General features: G+C 46.7%; 1 protein-coding gene across 1 annotated transcript in view; it reads right to left on the bottom strand.

Moving 5' to 3' along the window:
• LOC120931692 (protein TASOR-like) overlaps window positions 1–10020 on the bottom strand; it is an 88284-nt gene extending 78264 nt beyond the window's left edge. The window contains exon 1 of the mRNA XM_040343376.1: window positions 9895–10020. Coding sequence (XP_040199310.1) covers window positions 9895–9988 — 94 coding nt within the window. The 5' untranslated portion in view covers window positions 9989–10020. The remainder of the gene's footprint in view (window positions 1–9894) is intronic.
• Window positions 10021–13880: the final 3860 nt, after the last annotated feature.

Raw genomic sequence — 13880 nt, 5'->3', positions numbered from 1 at the left:
ACCATCCCACCAGAGAACCTGGGAATGCTGCCGGCGGTTCTGCCAGCTGACTATAAAGCCGATTGAAGACTGGAATGGCTCCAATCATCTCTATGGTCTAATGCCGCATACACACCATCACTTTATGTGATGAAAAAAAACAACGTTTTTAAAAACGTCAATTTAAATGACCTTGTGTGGGGGAAAACGTTGTTTTATGTCTTGTGAAAAACGACAAAAAAAATTGAAGCATGCTTCAATTTTTGGTGTCGTTTTGCAAAACGTCATTTTTTGTGTTACTAAAAATCACCGTGTGTAGCAAAAACGAGGTTTAAAACGACGTTTTTAAACCCGCGCATGCTCAGAAGCTAGTTTCGAAGCGAGCTTCAATGGAAAAAAGTGCTGAACGTAATCGCGCTTTGCTAAAGCATTTTGAAAAAATTATGGCGTGTAGGCAACGTCGTTTTTGAAAATTTAAGTTTCTCAAACGTCAAAAAAATGACGTTTTTTTTCATCACATAAAGTGATGGTGTGTACACGGCATTAGAGAACAGGAGCTACGAGCATTTTATCACTTTGGTTTCACCGGCTATAAACAGCACCATTTTAAATTGGGAAAGCATCTGCTCACACCGATCTTGGTGTGATGAGATGCTTTAAGGTTAGAGGAAAAATGTCTAATAGACCCCAGATTTCTCAGAAAATAGTACCTGTCACTGACTATTGTTATCACAGGGGATATTTACATTTCCTGCGATAACAATAAAAGTGATCAAAAAAATTAATAAATGCAAGGGTATGTCGGTATGTAAACATGATTGCACCATGCATGTGATGTATCACTGTGAACATCATATAGGGCAGTAATTCTAGCACTAGACCTCATCTGTAAATCTAAAGTGGTAACCTGTAAAGACATTTAAAGCGATAATAAAAATGTACGTACTATGTGGCCGATGCACAGGCATGCACAATTTTAAAGCATGTCATGTTGGGTATCTATTACTCTGCATAAGATTATATATTATATTTTACCAACCAATTGGGCACTATATTGTGTTTGTTGGCATTAAAATTCAAATAAGTGTATTTTTTCCCCTATACTGTGTGACTTTGAAAATTGCAACACCCATCATTTTATTCTCTAGGGCCTCCACTGTAAAAAAAAAATATATGTTTGCGGGTTCAAAGTAATTTTCTAGTAATTTTTAATGTAAACAAAAAGTATCAGAAAAGGCTTGGTTTTCAAGTGATTAGAAGAGTGGGTGATGTGTGGCATACGTCTCTAATGTTGGGCATAAAATACCAGGACAGTTTAACGGCTTCCCTACCCGCACATTGTCAAATAACATCCGCTGTAGGGATCTCTGATCCTGGGCGGGCCTCATATGATGTCCTGGGCTTCCCGGCCATCTAGGGGGCAAGCGCACACACGCTCGCCGCATAACTCGGGAGCCAATGCGCGTGCCTGGAGGCCACGATGTCTGCCGGGCATCCCGATTGCCTGTTAACAGAGCAGGTCCCCGCCCCCTACAGTTAGAATCACAACCGAGGACACACACCTTCCCTGCCAGTGACATTTATACAGTAATCAGTGCATTTTTATAGCACTGATCGCTGGTATAAATGTGAATGGTTCCAAAATAGTGTCAAAAGTGGCCGATATGTCCGCCGCAATGTCACAGTCACAATAAAAATCGCAGATCGTGGCCATTACTAGTAAAAAAAACAAATGCCATAAATCTATCCCCTATTTTGTAGAAGCTATAACGTTTGCACAAACCAATCAATATACGCTCAATTGCGATTTTTTTTTTTTACCAAAAATATATAGAATATATATTGGCCTGTCAACATGGGGACAAGGTGCTTTGGGGGTGACTCCGAAGCACCCCCATGTTGAGGGCATGTGGCCGGGTACGGTTCAGGAGGGGGGGGCGCTCTCTCGTCCCACCTCTTTTCTTGCGGCCTGCCAAGTTCCATGCTCGCATAAGGGTCTGATATGGATTTTTGGGGGGAATCCTACGCCATTTATTTATTTTTGACGCAGGGTTCCCGTTAAAATCCATACCAGACCTGAAGGGCCTGGTATTGAATTTAGGGGGACCCCCACGTAATTATTTTTTTACATTTTGGTTCGGGGTTCCCCTTATTATTCATTCCAGACCCAAAGGGCCTGGTAATGGACTGGGGGGGGGGGGGAATGGATTGAGGGGGACCCCTACGCCATTTTTTTTTAATTGTTGCAGGGTTCACCTTAATATCCATACCAGAACTGAAGGGTATAGTATGGAATCTCATTGAAAACCCATGCAGTTTTTTCAATGAGTTTTATCTATATTGCCGGGACCCGACAATTCATTATAGCCGCGAGCAGTTTTAAATTACCTTTTTTCCTTTAGAAATGTAATTTTGCTGCAGGGACTGTTCAAAACACAGGAAAATGCGCCACTTTACAGGCATACTATAGACACCCCCCAGGTATGAAATTTAATTTTTATATTGTTTCACTTTAAGCATTATTTAAATCACTGCTCCCGAAAAAACTGCCATTTTTTTATTTTTTTTTGCATTAATACATGTCCCCTGGGGCAGGACCCAGGTCCCCAAATACTTTTTATGACAATAACTTGCATATAAGCCTTTAAAATTAGCACTTTTGATTTTTCATATTCGTGTCCTATAGACTTTAACGGTGTTCGTGTGTTCGGACAAATTTTTTGCCTGTTCGCAAGTTCAGGTGCGAACCGATCCGGTGGGGTGTTCAGCTCATCCTTAGTGATTAGCATGCATACAGGCCATGATGGTTAGATGCATTACTTATTGTTTTCTTTGGAACAATTGTACCTGTTAATTCCAGGTCTTTCTGAAGCTCTCCACAAGTGTATTTGGCTCCAAGTGTCAGGGAACCAACCGTGGAAGAGCTGTCAGACGTGCTCTTCACGGACCAGCAAGCGCAGTGCGCATGCGCACGCAAACGGGCAACAACTCTGCAAATCCTGTATTCTTCACTGCGCACGCGTGTGCGCCAGTACGCACGCAATGCGGGCGGGACTCCTGGCGTCAGTGCCCTATTTAAAGACTTGCTGCAGCAGTTACCAACTGCTGCATGATCGTTAGCCCTTGTGTGTTCCTGAGCCCTTGTTCCTGTTTACCTGTTGACGACCCGGCTTGCCTGACCTGACTTCTCCAGTGTATGACCCCGGCTTGTCTTTCGGATTACCCTTATCCTGTTCCTGCCTGATTGTTCCAGTGTATGACCTCGGCTTGCCTTCTGACCTACTCCAACTACATCCAGCTTCCCGTGCATGACTTCCGGCTTGGCTCCTGACTCCGCCCCTGGGTTTCCCTGCGTACCTACCTCATCTGTACTTCCGTGGTACCCCTGCCTAACTACGTATCCTGGTGGATAGCTGAGCTTCTACACCTTCTCAGCAAGTCGCAGCTGGCAACCCCTGCATCTCCGGGCACAGCACCCCCTGTCTCACCTCCAGGGGGCGTTCTGCACTCAGTCGCAAGGGAAGCCCTCTCAGCACTTCGGCCTCTGGTAAGGTACGTGACAGTATCATGCAGCCAGAAGTTTCAGAGGCCGACAGAGGTGCTTTGCCGCTTGGAACTTTGTGCCAGCAGATCGCAGCCCTTACGCAAACAGTGACGTGCCTACAGGACCGCTACTCCCAGCTTGAAAGCGACCCTCCGAATCAAACGATGTTCCCTCCTCCGGAGCCCCGTGTACCCACTCCTGAACGTTTCTCAGGTGACCGAAAGAAATTCCGAGCGTTCAAAGTCTCCTGCATCCTGTACCTGACCCTGCAGCCAAGAACTTTTGCCTTAGAAACTGTTAAAGTGGGGTTCGTTATCACTCTGCTGTCTGGGGGACCCCAATCCTGGGCCCATCAGTTATTGGAACGAAAAGACCCCGCCATCAACACTTTGGACTCCTTCTTTAAAGCTATGGCCACCTTATACGATGATCCTCTACGTCCGGCCACCGCGGAGGCAGCTCTCCATGCTCTACGACAAGGACAGCGCCCTGTAGAGGACTATACGGTGGACTTCCGTAACTGGGCTGCAGACACGGGATGGAACGAGGCCGCCCTCAGGCATCAATTCCGCCTGGGCTTGTCTGAACTTACTAAGGACGAACTGGCACGAGTAGAGGCTCCTGCCACCCTGGAGGGGCTCATTCAACTCGCCATTCAACTTGACAGGTGCCTGCGGGAGCGTCTGTCTGAACGTGCCTGCCGGCCCTCTCACTGTCAGTCTACGGCTCCAGACGCTCACGCGCCCTTCTCTTCAGCCACGTTCAATTGGAGGCCTATACAGGTTGGCATGGTTCGCCCTGCCCTGACCCCCAACGAAAGACTTCATCGCCGGCAGGCAAACCTTTGTTTTTACTGCGGAGAGGCCGGACATCTTCGTTCAAGTGTCTGTCCAATCCGACCCCGTAGATCTTCTCCCCGCAACCTGCTGCATCTCCGAATTCCGAACCCCTCCTCAACTCACCTGGTTCTCCATGTCGCATTACAGTTGGCAAGTGGGGAGGTCAGATTCCCAGCAATCATCGATTCCGGGGCTTGTAGTTGCTTTTTGGACATTTCCATTGCTAAAGACTACCAAATTCCTCTGCGGAACAAGACACATAAACTTGAGATTAATTTAGCTGATGGATCTCCACCTTGTTCAGGGCCTGTTACCCAAGAGACTTACCCTATATTTACCTCAACTGATTCTGGTCATCAAGAGTTCCTCTGCCTTGATGTTATCTGTTCACCGATGTTTCCTGTGATCCTGGGACTCCCTTGGCTACGGGCACATAGCCCACAGATAGACTGGAGCACAGGGAGTATCTCCTTCAAATCAAGTTACTGCCGTCAGCACTGTATGAGGCCCGAGCCTATAGTTCATCCCAGTTGTCTCACCGTCCAGCCAGTCTCCACTTCTAACCCAGATGTTCCGTCAGTCTATCATGATTTTCTAGATGTCTTCGACAAAAAGAAGGCCGATACGTTACCACCCCATCGTCCTTACGACTGCCCTATTGAGTTGTTGCCTGGTGCAGAAATCCCCTTTGGGCGAATATTCCCACTTTCAGAGACTGAGCTCGAGACCTTGCATCAATATATTGACGAAAACCTAGAAAAGAAGTTCATCCGCCTATCTTCCTCTCCAGCCGGTGCCGGGATATTCTTTGTGGAGAAAAAAGATCACACCCTCAGGCCCTGTGTGGATTACAGGGAACTCAATAAAATCACCATCAAGAATCGCTACCCTCTACCTCTCATCCCCGAACTGTTTCAAAGATTCCGTACTGCACGAGTCTTTACAAAACTAGATCTTCGAGGTGCCTACAACCTTGTGCGCATCCGGGAAGGGGACGAATGGAAGACTGCCTTTAGAACCCGTTTTGGACACTTCGAATATCTCGTTATGCCTTTCGGCCTATGTAATGCCCCGGCGACGTTTCAACATTTCGTGAACAACATCTTTAGAGAGTTCCTAGATTACTTTGTTATTGTTTACTTAGATGACATTCTTATTTTTTCTGCTACCTTGGAATTACACAGAACCCATGTCCGGAAGGTACTAGCCACATTAAGGTTGCACGGGCTCTACGCAAAAGCGGAAAAGTGCGAATTTGAAAAATCTTCCATACAGTTCCTGGGTCTAATCATTTCCACGTCCGGAGTCTCCATGGATCCTCAGAAAGTGTCCGCTATTTTGGAATGGTCAGCCCCTACTGATAAGAAGGGCATCCAAAGGTTCATCGGGTTTGCAAACTTCTATAGGAGGTTTATTAAAGACTTTTCTGGCATCATTGCCCCCATTACCCAGCAGACCCGCCAGCATACCCGTTTTCAGTGGACCCAGGAGGCCCAGGAGGCTTTTAGTAAACTAAAAACTCTGTTCACCTCAGCTCCCATCTTACGACACCCGGATCCAACGCTACCTTATGTCCTCGAGGTCGACGCATCAGAAGTTGCCGTAGGGGCCGTCCTGTCTCAACGACAGGGCCCTAAAGCTTTGTTACACCCAATAGCCTTTTTCTCCCGAAAATTGAGCCAGCCGGAAAAGAACTATGACGTGGGGGCCCGGGAGTTACTGGCAATAAAGACTGCTTTAGAGGAGTGGCGGTATCTCCTGGAAGGTGCTGCTCATCCCGTCATGGTATTCACAGACCATAAGAATCTCGAGTACCTCAGATCTGCCAAGAGATTAAGACCACGGCAAGCCAGATGGGCTTTATTCTTTTCAAGATTTAATTTTCATTTTACCTATCGCCCGGGGTCCAAGAATGGTAAAGCAGATGCCCTTTCACGCATGTTCCCAGAAACTCCAGAGACTGTCGTTCCTAGCACCATCCTGTCCCCCCAGAATTTTTTGTTGATTCAGCCCGACCTAAAGTCAGCTCTGAAACAAGCCTCTGCTCAATGTCCTGAATCCGAGAGTTCTGCATTCAGAAAACAAGAAGGGCTCCTGTGGCACGGAAATAAGATTTTTGTACCTGAGGGAGCCAGACTTCAGCTTCTCAAGACCCTTCATGAACACCAGCTTGCGGGTCATTTTGGGGTCCATAAGACTTCTGAGTTGATTCAGCGATCCTATTGGTGGCCGGACCCGAGGAAGGATTGCAAGGACTTTGTAAGTTCCTGTACAGTTTGTGCCAGAAGTAAAGGAAGCCGCACGCAAGCCTGGGGTCTGTTAAGACCGCTACCTGTCCCTGACCATCCATGGAAAGCGATTTCTATGGATTTCATAGTGGAATTGCCCAACTCTGAAGGGTTTACCACGATCCTGGTGGTGGTCGACCGGCTAACGAAGATGGCCCATTTTTTGCCGTTATTAGGGACCCCCTCTGCCATGGACACGGCACATACATTTATCAAGGAGATTGTGAGATTGCATGGCCTGCCCAGTAGTATTGTATCCGACAGAGGGGTGCAATTTACCTCAAGATTTTGGAAGGCTCTCTGTAAAGCCTTGAACATCGAAATCTGCTTGTCATCCGCTTATCATCCACAAAGTAATGGCCAAACAGAGAGAACCAATCAAACACTAGAGCAATATCTCCGCTGTTTTTCCACCACCTCTCAGGACAATTGGGTAGCCCTACTTCCATGTGCCGAATTTGCATACAATAATTCGGTACACTCCACCACTAACCAGTCTCCATTTTGGGCAAATTACGGCTTTCATCCGTCCTTTTTGCCCAATACCGTTCCTGAAGCAACGGTGCCTGCCGTACAAGACAGATTAACCTTTCTCCAAGACAATTTACAGATTCTTCAAGAAACTATGCAAAGATCCCAGGAGGACTATAAAAAAATACTATGACAGAAGGAGGAAGGAGAGTCCGACTCTGGAATTAGGAGACAAGGTTTGGCTCTCCACCTTGAACTTTAAACTGTCCTGCCCATCCCGGAAACTGGGTCCTAGGTTCATTGGTCCTTTCGAAATTAAGAAAAAAATTAATCCTGTGGCCTTCGAATTATCCCTGCCAAATACCTACAAGATTCATCCAGTCTTTCACGTCTCACTTCTCAAACCAACCGTTACCGGTTCCTTTCCTGGAAGAGAAGATCCACCTCCGCCTCCAGTTACAGTGGGTGAGGACACAGAATTCGAAGTGGAAGCCATTTTGGATAGTCGAAAGAGAGGTAGACAAATTCAATATTTAGTAAAATGGAAGGGCTACTCTCTCGAGGAAAGCTCTTGGGAACCTGCAAAGGATATTCATGCCCCTAAACTGTTGGCTGAATTCTTCAGGAAGTATCCAGAGAAGCAAGTACGTCTGGGCATCCGCAGGCTGCCCCTGAACGGGGGGCACTGTCAGGGAACCAACCGTGGAAGAGCTGTCAGACGTGCTCTTCACGGACCAGCAAGCGCAGTGCGCATGCGCGCGCAAAGCGCATGCGCGCGCAAACGGGCAACAACTCTGCAAATCCTGTATTCTTCACTGCGCACGCGTGTGCGCCAGTACGCACGCAATGCGGGCGGGACTCCTGGCGTCAGTGCCCTATTTAAAGACTTGCTGCAGCAGTTACCAACTGCTGCATGATCGTTAGCCCTTGTGTGTTCCTGAGCCCTTGTTCCTGTGTTTCTGTTTACCTGTTGACGACCCGGCTTGCCTGACCTGACTTCTCCAGTGTATGACCCCGGCTTGACTTTCGGATTACCCTTATCCTGTTCCTGCCTGATTGTTCCAGTGTATGACCTCGGCTTGCCTTCTGACCTACTCCAACTACATCCAGCTTCCCGTGCATGACTTCCGGCTTGGCTCCTGACTCCGCCCCTGGGTTTCCCTGCGTACCTACCTCATCTGTACTTCCGTGGTACCCCTGCCTAACTACGTATCCTGGTGGATAGCTGAGCTTCTACACCTTCTCAGCAAGTCGCAGCTGGCAACCCCTGCATCTCCGGGCACAGCACCCCCTGTCTCACCTCCAGGGGGCGTTCTGCACTCAGTCGCAAGGGAAGCCCTCTCAGCACTTCGGCCTCTGGTAAGGTACGTGACACTAAGACAACTCTTCTGATAAATCTTTTCACTCCTCTGTCAGAAATCTTGTGAGGAGCACCTGGTCATGGCCAGTTTATGGTGAAATTATGTTCTTTCCACTTCCAGATTCTTGCCCCAGCAGTGCTCACTGGAACATTCAGAAGTTTAAAAATCCTTCTGTAACCAATGCCATCAGTGGCCCGGAATCAAGAAGCAATTGCGCCTGTGTAACCATAGGTTACACAGCGCAATTGCTTACTTGCCCCGGCGTTACGAATGCTCCTGATTCAGGAACATCGTAACGCCGACTGCAGCCTAAAATCTGCGTGGCATAAGGCTCTTATGCCACGCATATCTTAGGCTGCATTCTTGCGATGGCCGCTAGGGGGCGCTCCCATTGTGCTCAGTGTATAGTATGCAAATTGCATACTAACACCGATTCACAATGCTGCGCGAGCCCTGCGTACGCAATTTACGTCGTTTACGTACGGCGTGTTTAGCGTAAGGCTGCCCCTTCTAATAGCAGGGGCAGCCAATGCTAAAGTATACCCGTCGTTCCTGCGTCGCCGCGACGTTCGAATTTTACGTAATTCGCGTAAGTGATTCGTGAATGGCGCTGGACGCCATTCACGTTCACTTTGAAGCAAATGACGTCCTTGCGACGTCATTTGCCGCAATGCACGTCTGGAAAGTTTCCCGACGGAGCATGCGCTCTACGCTCGGCGCGCCTAATTTAAATGATTCCCGCCCCCTACGGGATCATTTATATTAGGCGCCCTTACGCAGGGCAAGTTTACACAGCGCACACGCAATTTACGGAGCTACTGCTCCGTGAATCGCGGGTAGCGCAGGATATTTGCGGGGGCGCAGGGCAAAAACGCTGCCCTGCGCCTCCGTAACTAAGGGGCAAATCTACCTGAAACCGGGCCAGTATGTTTTGCAACAATAAGGTTGCAATGGTTCATATACCATAGTTTGTAGACTTATTGGGATTTTTTTTACCAAAGACATATAGCAGAATACATCTGGCCTAAATTTATGACAAAATTTGAGTTTATTGGATATGTTTTATAACATATTTTATGTTTTAAAATGTCAGTCTTTTTTCATTTAGATCGCCAAATATAAAAACAGTGGCGATCAAATACCACCAAAAGGAAACTCTATTTGTGTGAAAAAAGGGATACAAGTTTTGTTTGGGTGCAGCGTTGCATGATGCGCAATTACCAGTAAAAGTAGTGCAGTGACGAATAGCAAAAAATGCCCATGTCAGGAAGGGGGTAAGAGCTTCCGGAGGTCAACTGGTTAATGTAAACAGGCCCAAAGGTCAGACATCATTCAACAAAGGAACAATTCAGGTTAGTGTCTCCTTATACCCTCCCCCCACATAAGAAAATCAAACAAACATGAAAACAAACCTTTCTCTGCATCTCTCTTAATCTTAGGGATTGTAAACTTATGTAGAAGTTTGTTATCCAGGATCCCTGCTAAAGACTTTACTGATTCGTCCATTTTGGCCACTGTAGACTACGAATTTGTTGAAATTATGCCTGAAATACACAAAATAAAATGCATAAATTCTGCAGCAAACACTCACACAGGTTTTGATGATTTTGATTGCCAGTATACAACACTGTATATATAAAATGCTTTATTGTTAAAGCGGTAGTTCACCCTCACTGACTTGATTTTACCATCGAGACAGGCATTGTAGCGCGAGCTACAGTATGCCTGTCCCGATTTTTTTAACCCCGGACTCACCTTGTAATCGGACATCGTAGATTTCGGCTCCCGCGGGGAATGGGCGTGCCTATGGAGAGGGAGGATGATTGACGGCCGGCCCTGGCACGTCACTCTCCCCGAAGACAGCCGGAGTAGGTCTCGGCTCTTCACGGCGCATGCGCAGGCGCCGTGAAGAGCCAAGCCTATTTCGGCTATTTCCGGAGAAGCGTGACGCGCCAGAGCCGGCCGTCAATCATCCTCCGTCTCCATAGGCACGCCCATTCCCCGGTATCTTCGATCTACGAGTACAAGGTGAGTACGGGGGTAAAAAAATCGGGACAGGCATACTGTAGCTCGCGCTACAATGCCTGACTTTATGGTAAAAGAAAAAAAAAAAAATTTTTTTGCGTTGATAGGGTGAACCCCCGCTTTAAAGGGGTTGTAAAGGTAAAAAAGAATTCCCCTAAATAGCTTCCTTTACCTTTGTGCAGTCCTCCTTCACTTACCTCATCCTTCGATTTAGCTTTTAAATGTCCTTATTTCTTCTGAGAAATCCTCACTTCCTGTTCTTCTGTCTGTAACTACACACCGTAATGCAAGGCTTTCTCCCTGGCGTGAAGAAGGCCTCTTGAGGGGGGAGGGGGTGAGCAGGAAAGTCAGGACACTCTACTTTGCAGATAGAGAGAGAAAGGAGCTGTGTGTTAGTGGGCGTCCTGACACTCCTGCTCTCCCCCTCAAGAGGCTTTCTCCACACCAGGGAGAAAGCCTCGCATTACTGTGTGTAGTTACAGACAGAAAAACAGGAAATGAGGATTTCTCAGAAGAAATAAGGACATTTAAAAGCAAAATCGAAGGATGAGGTAAGTGAAGGAGGGCTGCACTAAGGTAAAGGAAGCTATTTAGGGAAAAAAAAATACCTTTACCACCCCTTTAACCCCTTAACGCCCGCCGCACGACTATTTATGTCCGCAAAATGGCACGGACAGGCGTACATATACGTCCTTGCCTTCTAGCGGGTGGGGGGTCCGATCGGGACCCCCTCCGCTGCGTGCTGCGGGCGGATTCCCTCGGGGAGCGATCCGGGAAGACGGCACGGCTATTCGTTTATAGCCGCTCCGTCGCGATCGCGCCGCTCCGTCGCGATCGCTCCCCCGAGCTGAAGAACGGGGAGAGCCGTATGTAAACACGGCTTCTCCGTGCTTCACTGTGGCGGCGTATCGATCGAGTGATCCTTTTTATAAGGGAGACTCGATCGATGACGTCAGTCCTACAGCCACACCCCCCTACAGTTGTAAACACACACTAGGTGAACCCTAACTCCTACAGCGCCCCCTGTGGTTAACTCCCAAACTGCAACTGTCATTTTCACAATAAACAATGCAATTTAAATGCATTTTTTGCTGTGAAAATGACAATGGTCCCAAAAATGTGTCAAAATTGTCCGAAGTGTCCGCCATAATGTCGCAGTCATGAAAAAAATCGATGATCGCCGCCAATAGTAGTAAAAAAATTTTTTTTATAAAAATGCAATAAAACTATCCGCTACAAATTTTGCGCAAACCAATCGATGAACGCTTATTTCGATTTTTTTTTACCAAAAATAGGTAGAAGAATACGTATCGGCCTAAACTGAGGAAAAAAATTTTTATATATGTTTTTGGGGGATATTTATTATAGCAAAAAGTAAAAAATATTGAATTTTTTTCAAAATTGTCGCTCTATTTTTGTTTATAGCGCAAAAAAAAATAATAACCGCAGAGGTGATCAAATACCACCAAAAGAAAGCTCTATTTGTGGGGGAAAAAGGACACCAATTTTGTTTGGGAGCCACGTCGCACGACCGCGCAATTGTCTGTTAAAGCGACGCAGTGCCGAATCGCAAAACCTGGCCTGGGCATTTAGCTGCAAAATGGTCCGGGGCTTAAGTGGTTAACAATAAAGCAATTTATATATACAGTGTTGTATACTTGCAATTATAGATTTAAAGTGGAACTATGGGCAAAATACAAAATAACATACAGTATATGATGCAGAACCTCAAAACATTATGGAACAAATGCATTAAAGCTGTTGTATACCCCCCCCCCCCCCCCAAAAAAAAAACTGCAAGACAAAGTCATAATGAGCTGGTATCATTATGAATTACTTACCTTATTCGTCCACAGGAAATGAGGATTTCTCAGAAGAAATAAGGACATTTAAAAGCAAAATCGAAGGATGAGGTAAGTGAAGGAGGGCTGCACTAAGGTAAAGGAAGCTATTTAGGGAAAAAAAAATACCTTTACCACCCCTTTAACCCCTTAACGCCCGCCGCACGACTATTTATGTCCGCAAAATGGCACGGACAGGCGTACATATACGTCCTTGCCTTCTAGCGGGTGGGGGGTCCGATCGGGACCCCCTCCGCTGCGTGCTGCGGGCGGATTCCCTCGGGGAGCGATCCGGGAAGACGGCACGGCTATTCGTTTATAGCCGCTCCGTCGCGATCGCGCCGCTCCGTCGCGATCGCTCCCCCGAGCTGAAGAACGGGGAGAGCCGTATGTAAACACGGCTTCTCCGTGCTTCACTGTGGCGGCGTATCGATCGAGTGATCCTTTTTATAAGGGAGACTCGATCGATGACGTCAGTCCTACAGCCACACCCCCCTACAGTTGTAAACACACACTAGGTGAACCCTAACTCCTACAGCGCCCCCTGTGGTTAACTCCCAAACTGCAACTGTCATTTTCACAATAAACAATGCAATTTAAATGCATTTTTTGCTGTGAAAATGACAATGGTCCCAAAAATGTGTCAAAATTGTCCGAAGTGTCCGCCATAATGTCGCAGTCATGAAAAAAATCGATGATCGCCGCCAATAGTAGTAAAAAAATTTTTTTTATAAAAATGCAATAAAACTATCCGCTACAAATTTTGCGCAAACCAATCGATGAACGCTTATTTCGATTTTTTTTTACCAAAAATAGGTAGAAGAATACGTATCGGCCTAAACTGAGGAAAAAAATTTTTATATATGTTTTTGGGGGATATTTATTATAGCAAAAAGTAAAAAATATTGAATTTTTTTCAAAATTGTCGCTCTATTTTTGTTTATAGCGCAAAAAAAAATAATAACCGCAGAGGTGATCAAATACCACCAAAAGAAAGCTCTATTTGTGGGGGAAAAAGGACACCAATTTTGTTTGGGAGCCACGTCGCACGACCGCGCAATTGTCTGTTAAAGCGACGCAGTGCCGAATCGCAAAACCTGGCCTGGGCATTTAGCTGCAAAATGGTCCGGGGCTTAAGTGGTTAACAATAAAGCAATTTATATATACAGTGTTGTATACTTGCAATTATAGATTTAAAGTGGAACTATGGGCAAAATACAAAATAACATACAGTATATGATGCAGAACCTCAAAACATTATGGAACAAATGCATTAAAGCTGTTGTATACCCCCCCCCCCCCAAAAAAAAAACTGCAAGACAAAGTCATAATGAGCTGGTATCATTATGAATTACTTACCTTAGATCGAAGCCACCGCAGCGACCCTCGTTCCTCTCCTTCGCCGCCGCTATGATACCCGGAGTGACTTCCGGGTATCGCCGCTCTGGCGCTGTGACTGGCAGGAGCGGCGATGATGTTACTCCCGCGCATGCACACGGAACCAGCACGATCCCCGCACATGCGCGCATTTC

The sequence above is a fragment of the Rana temporaria genome, chromosome 1 (assembly GCF_905171775.1).
Source record: "Rana temporaria chromosome 1, aRanTem1.1, whole genome shotgun sequence".
Taxonomy (NCBI): domain Eukaryota; kingdom Metazoa; phylum Chordata; class Amphibia; order Anura; family Ranidae; genus Rana; species Rana temporaria.
The sequence above is the reverse complement of the archived record's forward strand: the minus strand, read 5'-3'. Positions and strand labels throughout refer to the sequence as shown.